Source organism: Argiope bruennichi, chromosome X2, assembly GCF_947563725.1.
Source record: "Argiope bruennichi chromosome X2, qqArgBrue1.1, whole genome shotgun sequence".
Classification (NCBI taxonomy): Eukaryota; Metazoa; Arthropoda; class Arachnida; order Araneae; family Araneidae; genus Argiope; species Argiope bruennichi.
This window is the reverse complement of record NC_079163.1, coordinates 118,031,748-118,048,426: the sequence shown is the minus strand read 5'-3', so window position 1 is coordinate 118,048,426 and position 16,679 is coordinate 118,031,748. Positions and strand designations below refer to the sequence as shown.

The 16,679-nt window shown below is 29.3% G+C and overlaps 1 protein-coding gene across 2 annotated transcripts in view; it reads right to left on the bottom strand.

Annotated features, from left to right (window-relative positions):
* The window catches only part of LOC129960013 (protein MON2 homolog), a 91,817-nt gene that overhangs the window by 36,271 nt on the left and 38,867 nt on the right, over positions 1-16,679 (bottom strand). For both annotated transcript variants that reach the window (XM_056073012.1, XM_056073013.1), the window contains exons 16-17: positions 14,224-14,328; positions 10,432-10,586 (exon numbers count right to left, since the gene is read on the bottom strand). In XM_056073012.1, coding sequence (XP_055928987.1) covers positions 10,432-10,586; positions 14,224-14,328 — 260 coding nt within the window. The remainder of the gene's footprint in view (positions 1-10,431; positions 10,587-14,223; positions 14,329-16,679) is intronic.

Below are 16,679 nucleotides of genomic sequence, written 5' to 3'. Positions count from 1 at the left end.
AAAAAAAAAATATATATCCCATAATGTGTTGGACGTTACAAGAATAAAAGCATAAATCTAAAAGAAATTTGTATATTCTTTCTTACAATTAGATGAACATTTAAGTTTGATTATCACTGGATTGGAACAAATCACCTTCTAATTCTACTTTTTTATGGTATGGTTTTTAAATAAAAGTTATCAGTAAAATCACTTTTTCTGATAAATCACAGTTATTTTTATACAAATTTAAAAGCACTTCAAAATGCAGTGACCACTTAAGAGCGAATCAATAAACAAAGCTGAAAATGTTACACTATGAACAACTTTCCTGTAAAATAAGCTCAAATACAAGTGAATATAATCATGATATAATATACAAATATAATAATATACATGAATATAATAAGTAAATGAATATAATCTCATTTTTAGAAAAATGTTTAAAAAAATGCCAAGCAGTATTTTAAAATCCAAATATTTTTTTTTTTTTTTTTTTTTTTTTTACTCAGAATGAGGAAACTGGTTATAACCTTCAAATAAAGACTGAAATCAATTTGTACATGTAACAAAAATGTAATCTTTAAACAAACTAAATACAGGGTAAATTATTTTTAATTCACTACCATAATAATAAATAAAAGAAGCTACTTTTTTTCGGACAACATTCTTTGTAAACAAATTTGATTACTTTCACAAACAAAAAGAATTATAATAAGAATGAATAAACTTGATTAGTGAAACCTTATATTGTATGAATGAAACTACTTAAAAAACAGGAAACATCAACGACAGTTATTTAGTAGTACACAGATGTTTATAAAACAAATTATGTAAGGATAACTTTATACAGGATGTCCCAGGATTATTGGGACAAACTTTAAGGGAAGGTAGCGGAAATCACAAGGATTTTGATTTGCTTAGCAACTTATTGTCGGAAAAGTCTTCGTTCAGGGGTAGGTGGTGGTGTTTACAAGAGCACTGGAGGAAACAGACCGCATTGCCGCAGTCATTTGAGTTGTCATCACCCGCAGAGGAGTATGGAACGCTTTACAAACACTGAGCTGGCAGATATGCACCTGATTTACGGATTGGCAGAAGGAAATGCACGAGCAGCAGGAGGATTATATCACGAAAGGTACCCACAGAGAAATGCATCGGACCGCCGGATGTTACTAATTTGCATCACAATTTGAGTGGATAGGAATCATTACGAGGTAATAGGCACAGTGTGGGCGGGCCATGAGTGATTCGAACTCCCAGCATGGAATAAAATGTGTTGAAGGAATCCCAGTACAAGCGTACGAATCTTCGCTGCTACCATTAGTGGTTCTGGGAAAAGCGTTCATCGTGTTTTGCAACGTGAAGGCTTACACCCATATAATCTTCAAAAAGTACCGTCACTGCTTCCCACAGATCATCCAGTACGTTTTGTACGGTGGCATCTCCACCAATGTCGCCAAGAAGCGAAATTTCCATCTTACGTTTTATTTACTGATGATGCATGATGGTTTGTTCATCCACCACAATGCACATTTATGGGATGGCGAGAATCCCAATGGCATGAGACCACAAGCTGTCCAACATCGCTTTTCAGTGAATGTTTGGCCTGGTGTGGTTGGAGACCTCTTAATCCGACCTTACTTGCTGCCAGCATCTCTTACATCTGCAGATTATCGCATCTATTTGCAAGATGTGCTACCAAGCTTACTTGACTCTGCGCTACAATATGTCAAATACCATTCGTAATTTCAACATGATGGGGCACCTCCTCATTGTGGCAGATGTATTCGTGAACATTTGAATCAGGTGTTTGGTCACCGAAGGATTTGGCGTGGTTCGCTCTCCTGATTTAAGCAGCATGGATTTCTTCCTTTGTAGAGCACTGAAAAATGCTGTGTGCGCAACACCTGTGGATTCCGAAATGGATCTGGTTGCAAGAATCGTCTGTACTACGGATATCCAACAAAATCCAGATGTATTTAAGCGAGTCCGCCAATCCCTGGTCTGGCGGTGTAACGCATGAATGGTGGAAAATTTGAACAACTTTTGTGACCTTTTCACATACCAGCTACCACAGCACATGTAATATCTTTGACCAATAAATATTTCAGATGATCTCAATCTTGTGTCTCTTGTACTTGTTATACTATTTTCGCACGACGTTTCCGCCCATGGGTTGCTACGCAAATCTGAATCCTTGTGATGTCCCATACCTACTTTTAAAGTCTATCCCAATAATCCTGGGACACCCTGTATATTCTAATATCCACTAAGTAATTCTTAAAGCGTAGATTCTGGATAATCAAATGATAGGCTGTTTATTTTTACTTAAAATAAGTGCGTGGGGGGATTATCTTAAAATCCAAAATAGAAATCATTTGAAGAAAAGCCCGAGAAATGCAAAGGTAAAAGAAATTAATTGTCAAATTCAATTAGTTATGAAATAAAATTGAAAATAAGCAAATATCAGTCAAAATACATACACAAGTCGCAAATGAATAAGATCTAACAGATATATAGCCTTAGCAGAAAAGCATGAACCAGAAAATGCATTGCAAAGGCCAGAGTGCAAAAAGAAAAATTTACGCATTTATCTAGGGAAAAGACCATTTGTATATTAACAACAGATATTAATATGCCGAGTGATAATATTCGTTTACTGGAACAGGGGAAGTGGGTGTTAAGTTTAGGACACATGCAATAATCAGTTGTGATTTTAAAGTAAAATTACAAATAAATAACTCTTCTAATTCCAACAGCAACTGAATTACTTCTCATTTGTTGAATAGATGAAACGAATGAGAGATTTAAAAGAAAAATTCATTTGAAAAGTAACATTACCCTACAAATCAATAGAAAGAAAAAAGACGTAAATTACAAAGACTTTTAAATTAAATCATAGAAGAGAGAAATTACTTTTCAAGAATTCTAACTGTAAGGAAACTGTAAATTTTTATACGTAGTATTTCCACAAGAAATATGCAAAGACTTAAATAAATCTGTAGCGCTAAAATCGTGAGTTAGTGTACTGCAAGAGGAAAAAAAATTAATGCATATTTTGTTAATCTGTTTCAGTTACAAAACCGCCATTCAATGCTACCAATTTTTTTCCTTCCAGTTTAATTTTATATTGCAGAAATATTTATTTAACATCGAATTCTAAAAAACTGTTGTAAAATATTTAAATTATGCAACGTACAACATTTGATGTATGTAGAAACAAAAGTATTTAGTTGTATGAAATGCTAGGTAATTTTTAATTGCATTTCCCCTTACAAGCATGCATGACAGTAAAAAATTTTAATGATAGAAGAAAATGACGAATATTTAGATCTTAAACATCATTTTACATTGCAAATGTATTTTATTAGAATTTATATCTAAAGCTCAGCAAAACTTGATATGAAACTTAGAGATTACCTTTGTTTTGTGACAAACAGCTAACTAAATAACAATGAATTATTCATTTTCTATAAACATTTATCTTCTGAGTTTTAAAGGTAGCAATTAAACCAATCAAGAATATTGCTATTTAAAACGTCTCATAAATATACTGATAATCTTTAATACGAAATTTGTACCACCCACGGATTTTAAACCATACTGTTATTTACAGAAACGCAGAAAATAAAAATAATCTTTTTTCTATCCAAAATATTTTACTTTGCTGCTATTTCAAAGAACATGATAACAAATTAGGAACAGTTATTATTTAAAGGAAGCAAATAGTCACGAAATCAATTAGTCACGAAATCAATGAGTTCAATAATATAGTCAGTTATAGCTTAATTATATTAACGCTTCGTTTAGAATCTACATTAATGCTATTCTGGAATGGACCTCATCATTTTTAAAATACGGTCACCAGATCACGATTGGCTGATGGTGCACAAGATCCTAAAACATCTCAGATCTTTCATGGAATCGACTCTCGAACCGAAAACCCTTTGGTAACCAAGCCAAGAATACCAAGTGGCCTTTATAGTCAGTAACAATCGGAATATCATTTAAGCAACATTACTTCTTAATATTCTCAATTTAGCACAAAATGATTTTCAAGTATGCAATAAAAACATTTAGCATTTCACACAATTAGCTGCTTCTATTGCTTAAACGGATAAGATTCTTCTTTAAACTTCATATTCTTTTTAATTGAAATAATAGTTTCTATAGAAGAAAGTAAAGGTAAAATGTCATATAGATTATATTTCCATTATTTTTTTTTTTAAGTATAACTAAAATCCAAAGAAATATAAAATTACATAAATGGTTTTCTATATGTTAACAAGTGGTTAAAATGCATATTATTTTGTTATTAAACTATATTAATCTTTTTGAAAAACCTTAAATTCTTATCAATTTGTTTTAAAGTAACCAGTCTAAGAAGCTATAAAATTAAAGTTTACATTGGCATAAAGCAATATCTAAGATTTTTTTCCCCCTGGATTGTCACTTTCAGTCCTAAAATTTGTTTTAACTGCTTGTGGTTTTATAAGTGAATGCTTTAATATTGTTATCTCATAAGCATATTTATTATCTAAATTTAATAAATTTATATTTCAAAAAATGGAAACTCCAACTTATCTACATAAATAAAAAAAAAATGTGGTTTCTATGTATTTCAAACTAAGGTTGAGAAAATTGCCTGGTTTCCTACACTACTTCAAAAAATTAATAAACATATGTAATACAGAGAGCAAAATAAAATTAAAATGGGAGCAGCAGGAAGATAGATATGCCTTGTCAGAGGAAACAATAAGTAAAAGAAGCATTTTGGAGTAAGAGTGAGCTGTCACTTACTGAGAGCTGTGAAAGACACGTGACAAGGTGCCAGCCAATGGCACATAACTGGAGGCAGTTTAAAAGAAAAGAAACAACAGCAACAATTAATGTTCACACATGAAAACTTCTATAAAGTACAACTACTATTTACCAGAAAAGGAAGCAGAAAGTTAAAGAATAACTCAAAAGCTTTGTTCCCCCCAAAAAAGCATAATTACAAGATTTAAAGAGCAACTATTTATGCAACAGCAAGCGCTAAAAGCAAGCATACATATTTTAAATTATTAACTTCACACTACAATCTAAGAATTATTGAGAGAGAATGTATTCAACAAAATTTACAATATTAACTTGAAAGCAAAAGAAAAGCAATTCTAAAGTAAAATATAAATTTCAAATTCACAATATTGCACAGCTTAATAAAAGCATAAGCACTATTTAATTTCAATTTTATTTTCAATTTTGTAAAGGAAAATGATTTTTTTCTTCTTTTTAGCAATGCAAATAATGCTACACAAATAAGTAACATTTGTTACATACTTCTTCATTAAAATAGGTAAATATGTTAATTTATATAAATTAAAATTTCCTTATATGAATTATTACTTGATTTAAAGATAGATAAAAACAAACTCTTCTCAATCTATATTAATTACTTTCACACAAACTGCTTGGAATGCTGTTTTAAGATTATCTTTAATAGAAAACACAGTCTTGATACCTAAAAGTTGAACTGAACATAAGAAAATAAAAAAATTTCCAAGACAAACTGAATTCATGAAAAAATCCAACATAATTCAATATAATGGAAATTAGGAAGAAAAAAAATCTGCATACAATATTAACAAATCCTGAGTAAACCATTATGTAGAATATTAATATTTTTTCTCTATATATGCCTACAAACGAACAGCAATAACCACTGGCCAGAAACAATGGAATGCTGAATCAGAAAAAGGACACATAATCTCAACCCTCGCCATTTTTTGACAAAAAAGCTCTGGCAACAGAAATCAAGAACATGAGCCAGTAGGCACATACACTTGCCCTACTATTTTCAAGTTCTATGGAATGATGATAGATGTAATTCTAAGCAAAAGAACCACAGAATTACAGAATTTGTTAAATAAAAAAAATACAAGAAATAGGACTGACAAGTTATGTGGAATGAATATAACACATTCAGAACCAATTACACATTCAGAAGCAGAATATTTCACATGCCTGTAATCAGAGAATATATTCTTGGGTGAGAATAATTGGTTCAGAATATGATCTTAGGAATGCATTTCTAATTTTCTCTTAATTTCAAATTTTCAAAGTGACTGCATTCAATTAATTCGTTCATAGCAATTGATAAAACTGAAATAAAAGTTCTCATTGACTAGCTATAAAATATATGCAATAGGATAAGGACTGCAACTGTTTCACGAGGAATAAAAAATATTTGATAAATACATTAGAAAGACCAAAAAGACAATCAAAATTCCCCAATTAAAAATCAACTGCCCTATTTACTGGATTAGAGAAATAGTAATTAGAAAAATTTATAAGAGCAATATAAAAAATTATACTTTTAGTGCTCAAAAACATAATACTTGAAAATGGAGAAACACAAAAGCAGCACTTCACATAAAAAATAAAATAAATAATATAATAAAAAAGAATTTCGTCACTAAAGAAAATTCAAAAGCTTTACAAACATAATGAATGAACAAAAATACTTTGAAAGCTTTGAAATCAAACAGAGCCTTCAAAAGAAAAACAAAAAATATAATTACAAACGAAGAAATTGAAGACTGAATTGTTATAATTTCAATGAGAAACAATCTTACAAAATTCTACAAAACAAATAGCCAAATAAGACATAATTAATTATTTTTTTCAAGAAAAAATAATTAATAATGATCTAAATAAAAACATAGATCATGCATGAGAAAGTTAATAGCAGTCTCAAATCACATCAAAAAAAGTTGGGGGATATTAATTTTACAAGTTTACTATGAAATTGTTTGTGTTTGTCTTTATGGTACAGAACCTTGTAACAGAGAAGTAGCAATAAATAACATTCACTAAGTTATAAGTGTTACTCCAATCATGTAATCTTGACTCTAAAATTAAGAACATTTTACTATTTTTCTAATGATTCAAACTAATATTTGAGCAATACAAGCATAATTGATATACTTGATTTGAAGAGATTACAATAATTAAATTTGAAATGTCAGCAATATTTTACGACATTTAAACAATCATGAAATAGAAATTTCAACACACTTTGCATAGCTTTTAGAATTAATAAATATAACTCATTTATTCACAAAAGAGTTTAAAACAAAATTTTTCCTAAGCGAATACATAACCGATATATCCAATACATTACAATCTCTTTAAAAATACTAAAGAAAGCGGGACGCATACATAAGAAAGAGCATGTGAATCACTGAAATGATTTTGAAATATGGCGATATCTTTAAGCTCCACTTCTTCAAAGACAAATTAAATATTTTATACTTTTTCTTGATCAAATCATTCAAATCCGGAAATTTAAAAAAAAATTACTTATTCTTTCATACAATAATAAATTCAATTTAAAAAATATTTCCATTAGTATTCATAAATAAATAAGAAATGTAATCAAAATAATCTGTTTGCACTTCTTGTGTACAATCGACCACCCCGTCACCACTGAACGTAGCGGTATCGACAGGATCTGTTTGTACTGTTGGAAATTGATACTAGTATAAAGTGAGCAAATCCCGATAAGGGATGCTGTTCCTTAAAATTGAAATAATCGCTATAATAATACAAAAAATATCACATATTTTTTCATTAATTAAATGAATTAAGGCATTACGAATATTAAAATATTATCTTATTAATCAAACTGCCACTTTCACACAAATCAGACGTCATATTTTTAATAATACATTAAGGTGTTTTGCTTCCTCAAAAACTTATTTCTTCATGCAAACTAATGAGAAAATTAGACTATTGAATCGTTTATATTAAAAAAATTACTTTTTCCAAATGCTTATGTTAAGAATAATTATTGTCATTTCTTTTCACCCATAGTTCAATTATCTCTCCCTTAAAATCATATGGTGTGAAGAGCATACTATTGAATTACAGCAGGAAGCAACATTTCTAAAAAGTTAAATAATTCAAAAGCAGAATGGTGAAATGGAAAATCAAGATTTAGCAATTAAATACAGTATAAGATTGATTTATTATATTCTTTAAACGTAAAATAATATCAAATTATTTTTACATCGCTGATTAATTTTTCATTAAAGCTAACTGGATCTCCAATTAAACATCACCATTAATTATATGCTATTTTTCATCTATCGAAGTAAAATTTACCTATTATTGGTATTCTAGAATTCAAAGTACATAAATGTTTAATTCTTTAACTCCAAAAATGTTCCAGTAGTCAAAATATTTAGTCAAAGAATTTTTCTATTTACAATTATAAAATATTTTTTATTAATGGAATGCAAAAAGTGTGGTACAGTAGATGCAATTATTATTGTATGCTCAGGCATACAAAAGTAAAAATGAATTTATGAATTATACCACCAAAAATTATTGAATAATACAATAATAACTTCAAATATTTAAAAGAGAATACACCACATCTCTATCAAATATAATTTTTTAAAAAATTGTTTTAAGATTCAAAATAATGATATTTAATTAATAACAGTGCTGAGTTAATATTAAATATTTTATTCAACAGAATTTTTATCCTTTAAATAGATGTGGTGGATTGATAAAATATATAAATATTTACTAATACTTTCAATAAGTGAAGCAACTTATGACCAATAAATACTAACACTAGAGAAAAAATACATGACATATTTAATAGCAAAAGATTCAAATAAAACAAAGAAAAGTAATTTAAAACAATATATCATGATACAGGAATGGCAATTTTTTCTTGATTTTGCTGAATCAAACAAATAAAATGCTATAACAGAAAAGGAAGCAAAACACAGTTCCCATACTGCAATAAAAAGAGAAATGTGGAAAGTTTAATAAATAACACATGATAAAGCTATGTTTTTTGCAAAAGCTTTATCAAAATTTCATTTTAGGAAATCCATTTTTAAACTAGCAAAGAAAAAGAGTATCAAGTGGCAATATCACAAAAAACATTAAGATGCATATAACAAAATGAGTGTGATTTAGAACACTTCCTAAATATGATCAGAACCTAACAAGCATTACAAAGCAACTATTATCATAAAGCTACAACTTTTAGGGATGAAATGAAATGTGTCAAACTAAAATCTTTAATAATGAAAACAATTTTGCAACATATCAGTTCTTTTACACAACTCAGCACTTTTTCCTACTAAAAAAGGCAAGTTTCAGTGACATTATCTCATACTCATACCAAAAATGGGAATAACATTCACATAACATTTTGAAGTACAAAAATGAAAATATCTGAAACATGTTTAATCAAAATGATGCAACCAAGAAACATAAAATGTATATTAGTAGGACAAATGAAATGAAGCACTGTCTAAGAAGATTGTTTTTTAAAAAAAGGAAATAAAACTATAAAATGAATTATAGACTTTCTTAATTTTAAATTTATTTATTTTAGTCTGCCAAGACAATCCTACACTTTAACTGTTTTTCCCCAATAACACCTGTCAAGAATTTTATTTTGTAGATTTAATTTAATCTATAAATTAATTAATTACTAACAGGTAAAAATGTCATAACTGAATAAATCTTATTTTAATAATTTTTAAAAAATCATACTCTGCATCAGCAGCAGCAAAATTAACTTTTTCTGTTCAAGTGCTTTCATTATGAAGCCTTATTTTAATCAAGTTTTTTCCTAACTGTCGATTTTTAATTTTATTTGTTGATCCGAAGGTAGACATCAGAAAAATGTGGATTCTTCATTAACGAAATTAGATTAACAAAAATGAAATTCCACTGGTAAACAACTCCAAAATTACTATAAAAAGTGTATAAAAATGTAAAGTAATAGAATAAAAGCGGGAAGTAATCGTATAAAAGTATACAATATAAATGTGCAAAATAATACACAGTTCATAACAGGAATCAGAAAAAAAGATAATCATACCAGACCAAGGAAAAAACAAAAAAGCATCAAATTATACTATAAATTATTTATTACGACAACACATAAACAGAACTAACAAAGCCTCACAAAAATCGTTTACTAGGGGGCAAGAAATAAAAAAAAAAGAAAAATGAAACCTTTTTTAAATAAAAATATCCTCCCCTCCCCCTTATCTCTAATATCTTCAAATTAACTTACAAAATTAACTAAATTTCAAAGAAGATTTTTCCTGATATATTCAAAGCTTATATTATATAGTATTTAAGCTTTCTAACAAGTCATATTACAGATGTTTCAAGAAACTAGTCCATGTCATCTTCATACAATCCTGGAGGTTTCAGCAGTATGCTGACAAGGCATATCGTTCTGTTCTGCTGTTTAAATTACTTACTTTTAAAATGATTTTTAAAATAATATTAGAATTGTAAAATTTTTATTAACTTCATATTTATAATCTATTCAATTAAAAATGTGCCATTTACTAGTTAACTTCAGTAGTTTTAGTTTTATTATTATTTTGTACATAAAATAAGAATAGATATAAAAATACTTACTGGGAACTTTCAAATAATCTAGATAACATAGCTGACAGCACAGGTAAATCAGCCATAACAGCAGTAGTTATTACGGCATTAGTCGAATCACTTGAACGACTAGCTTTTAAACTACCACCAGTCGATGGTTTTAATCCAAGAATCCAAACAAGATGCTGTATTGAAAAATTCTTTTCATTAATAAAAAAATTTACTTTTTGTTGCTAGAAATTTCAAAATCATACAATATAAAATTGAATTACGAATCCTGTAAGAAATTAGTTTTAGCTCCTTGAACATTCTTCATAGCATTAAAAGGCAAATGCAATACAATTCAAATGACTTTTCCACACAAGTACACTGCTAACAGATAAACAAAATTCACTGATAAAGAATTTTATCTCCATCTGAAATAGTACCCTACAGATATAAATCATGGTTTACAGAAGATAAATTCAAAACAAGTAACAAATTTTTCACTGAGGCATATACATTTTTTTTCCCCCTCTGGGATCAAGAAGCTATCACATCAGCTATTCTGCCATAACATTTCATTTCAATCAGGAGTCAAAGAACAAAACCCAATACAGATGGTCACCAAGAAAAATCCGCATCAAAAATCTACACAGGAGAAAAGGCAGATGTAATAAAATTAAAAAAACGTCTAGGGATTTTGAAAAAAAAAATATTCCAGAACTTTTATGAACTCTCTATAATCTACTATAACTATAATTTAACATATAGAATTTGTTACTTTTAAGTCCAGCAATATTTATATGGTGCTAACTGGATAATTCATCTTTTTTTATATACACTAATTCAAAGACAATATTTTCTTAAATGCAAGCATGAGGGTTATGCCTCGCATCGAATTTGAACACCTTTTCCTTTTAAACCGATACCGATACAATGAAGAACAGACTACCTACAGAGCTAAATAATAATTTAAAAGAATCTGGCTTCAGAAGGTGTATAAGATACAATTCAGGTGCCTAAGAACATGATCATTAAAGCCTCAATGCTCCAGATAATTGTTTGAGAATAATTTTTTATCATTACAGCACTGTGTTTCAAATATATTGTTGGTGATACGTAATGTAAATTTTTTAGCTCTTCATATTTCAAATGTCTAATAACTTTACACCAGACATCTCTAATAAGTTATGATCGAAAGAACGTAAATAATGCTCTTATTCCAAAAAACTAGTCTAGTTAGACAAATTCAGTATAATCACTCTCTTAAATGTACATTTGACATTGGACCTCTAATGAAATGAGGGATCAACTTCATGAAATCTGTACCGCCATATCTGTTTTTGTTTCAAAGGCGAAAATGCAAAAATAAACAAAATTGCCCATCTATTCAAATAGAATTGATGTATGTAATTATTACATTAAGAGATGTTACTTTTTTCATAAAACTGAATAGCAGATTTGATTTTTAGATTTAGAATAAGAATAAACAATAAAATTTTAAGTATTCCACAATTTTATAAATTCAAAATAATAAAAAATTTCTTTCATGTAGATGATTGAATTAAAATTCCTTCCCATAATATCCTAAGAAAAAATTTACCAAAACAAATGTTTTTAATATAATCTCTAACAGTCTAAGACATAATAAAAATTTAGAATTAATAAGCAGTTAGCATATACAGAGTACCTAAAAAGTAGAAACAAAGTTTAAATTTTTACAAATAGGGGATAAGTAGGCATGTAAATTGCAAAAACATAAAAATAAAATAGAAAATCAGATTATGTTGGCAAAAGAGCCATACTATTAATTTTTTAAAAAATTGTAGTATTGTAGTACTTTTCATATGTTTCTCCAAGACAAAATTGGTTAAATAAGAAATTTTTCCTTCTACTGCAACTAAATCATTCCAAAAAACTGCAAACATGTGTCTTTTAAATTGGTTGAATTATGTGTCATTGAAAATGATGGGAACTATGCATTAATCAGAAGTTAATATTTTTTAAAGTGATTCAAGATATGGAAAGAAAAATGTTAATTCTGCCCAGAATCAAAATGCATTGATGAGTGTTTAGTACTTTCATATTGAGCCATGCCCCATTTCATATTGAGCAAAATTACATATCTGCACTGGGCTGAAAATCATCACAATAGAGTTCTTATACGATGAATTCAATGACAATTTTTTTTAAAATATATAAGTCAGTTCATACTTAAATGATAAGAATAAAATGACAAGTGACAATTGAAATTTTGTATTTACTATGCATCATGTAAATCATTTATTTTAAATGGTAATAAATAATCTTTTGTTGAAATATTTTTATTTTTTTTTACTTCATGTTCACTTTGGCAAGTTAATTTCATTCGTAAATAGAAATTTTAATTGAGTTTTATCGTCTTTCTGATTTTTTTCTTTTTTTAAAAAATAGTTTATATTGGAATCATTCACTGCATTCACATTAATAAACTCAAGTCATTAATAAACTTAAATTATACTGGCTCTGTATTAATTGATAATATATTTACTTACTTTTACATTAATATTAGTAATAACTTTTTAATTTAATAAGTTAATTACAAACTATACACATCAATTTGTTAGCACTGTTGCTTCAGAGCAAAATTCATAATCTGATATAAGCTAAAAATTTCAAATTAAGAGGTTCAAAATTTCACAGATCATATTACTTATAATTGCTAAATGTTGTAAAAAGTTGTGATGCAAAATATGTCAATTGATATTCACATTATTAAAGTTAAAATTGAAAAGATTCTGTTTTGTTGTCTTTACTGCAAAATTTTACTCAAAATGTAAATAAAGCCCTGTATATTAATGACAGACACAAAATGATGTCAATAGATTTGTTAAAGTGCAGCTAAGTCTGCAATATGAGTGGCATCATATAAGTGAATTCCATTTCCCTTTATTTCTACTATTTATATCGAATTAATTATTGTAATAGAAATAACAAATTTCAAACAATTATTTTCTTTTACATTTATTTAATTACATCAGTGATAATCTGCTGAATAACTTTCTTATTATGAGGAAAAAATGTCAATGCATTCAGTAAACTGTCAGTATTTGTACTAGCTATCCTACTGATCTATGAAGAAGCTGTCATGCAAGTAGCCATTAAGTTTTAATGAAGCTTTCTGCAGCTAGTCATTATAAACAAACAGAACATATAATCAAATTTTGTGAAGAACATTTTTTGGGCTGATAAATGCTTATAAGAAAATCACAACAGGAATAATAATTTATTTTCATGCACAAATTTTCTTTTTTCCCATGGCAACAAATTTGAAAAATTTCCTGGTTCAATCTTTGATAAAGGTTGAAATGTCTCACAGTTGAAAAATATGTTCTGTATGTTTTAAGCTATCTTGTGACTAATTTAAGGAATAACAATAAAAGAAGATGGTTAAGAAACAGTTATAGAAAATGGCAATAAGGCATCTTTTTTTTTTTTTTTTTTTTTTTTTGCTTCTTTAAAATATACTCAGTTTTAAAGCTATAAGTATGCAGTTTTGTATAATGATCTAGTTGTGAAAAAATCTTCAAAACTTTGTGAAAACTTATAGCACAGCTACTTCATTAAAATAAATTCATTTCTCTCTTTATTTTGAACACTTTAAGTTCCTATTTATCTTCAATAGGTAAAAGATCAAAACATGTTTAAACTTTTTTGAACACCTAGCACACAAGTTTCCTGCATTATTAGCTAGTTTTAATATTTATTAAAAACGTATCAAATATGACAATTTAAAATATGTGCAGCATTTGTATTAGATTCAAAGCCAATATAAGAACTGGAATTTAATAAAGAATTTACCTGCAGTGTGGTAAGTACAAGATGCCATGCTGTACCTAATACAGCCCCATGGCAATGAGCTAAACTCAAGACAGCTCTCATACATTGCAAATTTTTTGCAGTCAGCTGAAAAAACATATTAAATGAATGAACAAGAAAATTACAGTCAATTTGGGCAACATTAATAGCCTCGCCAATAAACTCAAACTTACATAACTGAAGTATTCTAGATACATAAAATGACACGAATGAAGAGCAACTTATATTTGATAATAATGATTAAAATTAACACTGCCCTTTCAAAATGATGAAGAAAAAAAACACTGGTCAGAATGGCCGGATATTTCATCGACTTATACATGAGCAATGGAAATTTGTCTTGAGAAAGAAAAAAAAATATATTTCTAAAGTAGACCGATAGATGCCACTGTACTCGTCATAAGATGGTAAAAACGATTGCTTTAAAAGATAGGATGAGATGCTAATTAAAACATGCGCACCACATATTATACTTGTGATAAAAAGGTGGGGAACATGTATTTCCTGTTATTTTGCGTTTGAGAAAGCAGTCATGACTTTATCATTGAAAGATCGGGCTCTGCTTGAGTAGCTTTTGTACAAGAACGATGATTGTGCAGCAGCTGCATTGAAGAAATTAAGGACATTAGAGGGGTTTAGAAGCGACTCTGACCTGATGACTGCATTCGGTCTGAAGATGATGATTGATGAATTCGAAGAGACGGGTTCAGTAGACGTGAAATGTGGCAAAGGGTGGAAAGAAATTGTTTCGACATCACTGGAAGATGTGACTACATTAATGTAGGAAGTGTCAAGAAGTGCTTTAGAAATGTCTAGTGCAGAGAGAATTTCCCGAACTTTAGATATGTCTGTCAACACAGTTAGTAAAATTTTAAGAAACATCCTGCAATGATATCCATTCAAATTAAATCATGTTCAGGAGTTGCTTATTGTTGACCTGCCGTAACGAGAATTTTTCACTCTGCAATTTCTAGCTCGAATGGAAGTAGACAATATATGACCATGGAACATTTTGTGGATAGACGAAGCTCATTTCCATCTCGAAGGTTGAGTTAATATTCAAAATTGAAGAATATGGGCAACAGATTCCGTCCCAAATGTAACCATTACTTTTTCGTCCTCAAAAGTTCACTGCACGGTGTGGGTTTACAACAGCATTTATCGTTGCCCTTTCTTTTTCGAAGAGATTGATCCATGGGGTCCTGTAACCTGTATAATCAACGGGACAAGTTATGAATCTCTTCTGCTCAACCAGATCATTCTAGCACTGAAACAGAGCGAATATATGAATAACAGAATTTTTATGAAAAGCGTTCCTCCACGCATTGCAACATCATTCAAGCAGCTGTTGAATCTGCAATTTGGAAATGACAGAATTATCAGCTGTCCTTTCCCAATAACTTCGCCACGATCACCTGCCCTGAACAACATCTTACACGACTCCCGGCTGGGGGAGTCCAGCTAAAAGATGTTGTGTACGGCGGTCCGATTACGAATTTTGGAGAACTGAAAACACGCATTACGAAACACATCACAATATCACCAGTGAAACACTACGATCTGTCGTAGAACGTGCTGTTTGGCGCTTTCAACTCATAGGAGAAAACGGCTGACAGTACACTGAACATTTCTTAAGCAAGTCGTTGGCAAGTAGCCGAGCGCTAAATAGTTATTTGCATAGTAGTGAGACCGCAGTTAAGTACAGCTAAAGCGAGAAGACAGTGGAGAATAACAGGCGTTTGGAGAGATCTTAGTGAATAGCTAGTGAACTCGCTCTTCCTGCTGAGTTCTGTCTGACCGCTTTGTGTGGTGCCGTGGTTGTTTACTACTACTTACGGAGTACTGTTTATTGCTTGTGCACGTTTCGGCTGTATTCAAACCTTCGTATTAATGAACATTATTTGATATTGAGGTCTGCTAACTGTGTCACCATACACCTACTACAATGAATTCGTCGAGTTTACAGAATTTTGAGTGCAGAATACTTTCCGTAAAAATATTAATGCGCCATTAAGTAGTCATTTTTACCATTTTTACATTAATATAGCTGAAAATTTGTTGGCAAAATTATCATAATTTTTAGAGGAGTACGAATTTATTAGATCATTGCTAGTTTAAAGTTTTTCATTTTCTTATTAAATTATAAAACGGAAAATGCTCATAAATATTTTAAGAATTTCATCTAACGAACTCGGTGTCAATTTCAGAATTAAGTTTGAAAAATCAGGAATTTAAGATACAATTTTACGGAAGGTCATGATCTATTTGTATGTATGCAAAATCTGATGTTGTAAATCAAATTTCCTGAAATTTGATACAGTGTGGGAGTTCAAGAACTGAAGTGTTGATTTACTCCTTGCTGTTTAACAACGGCTCAAAGTAATGAAGTGGGGCATTATATATCATAATTAATAATATCCTTTGTATATAAGATTTAA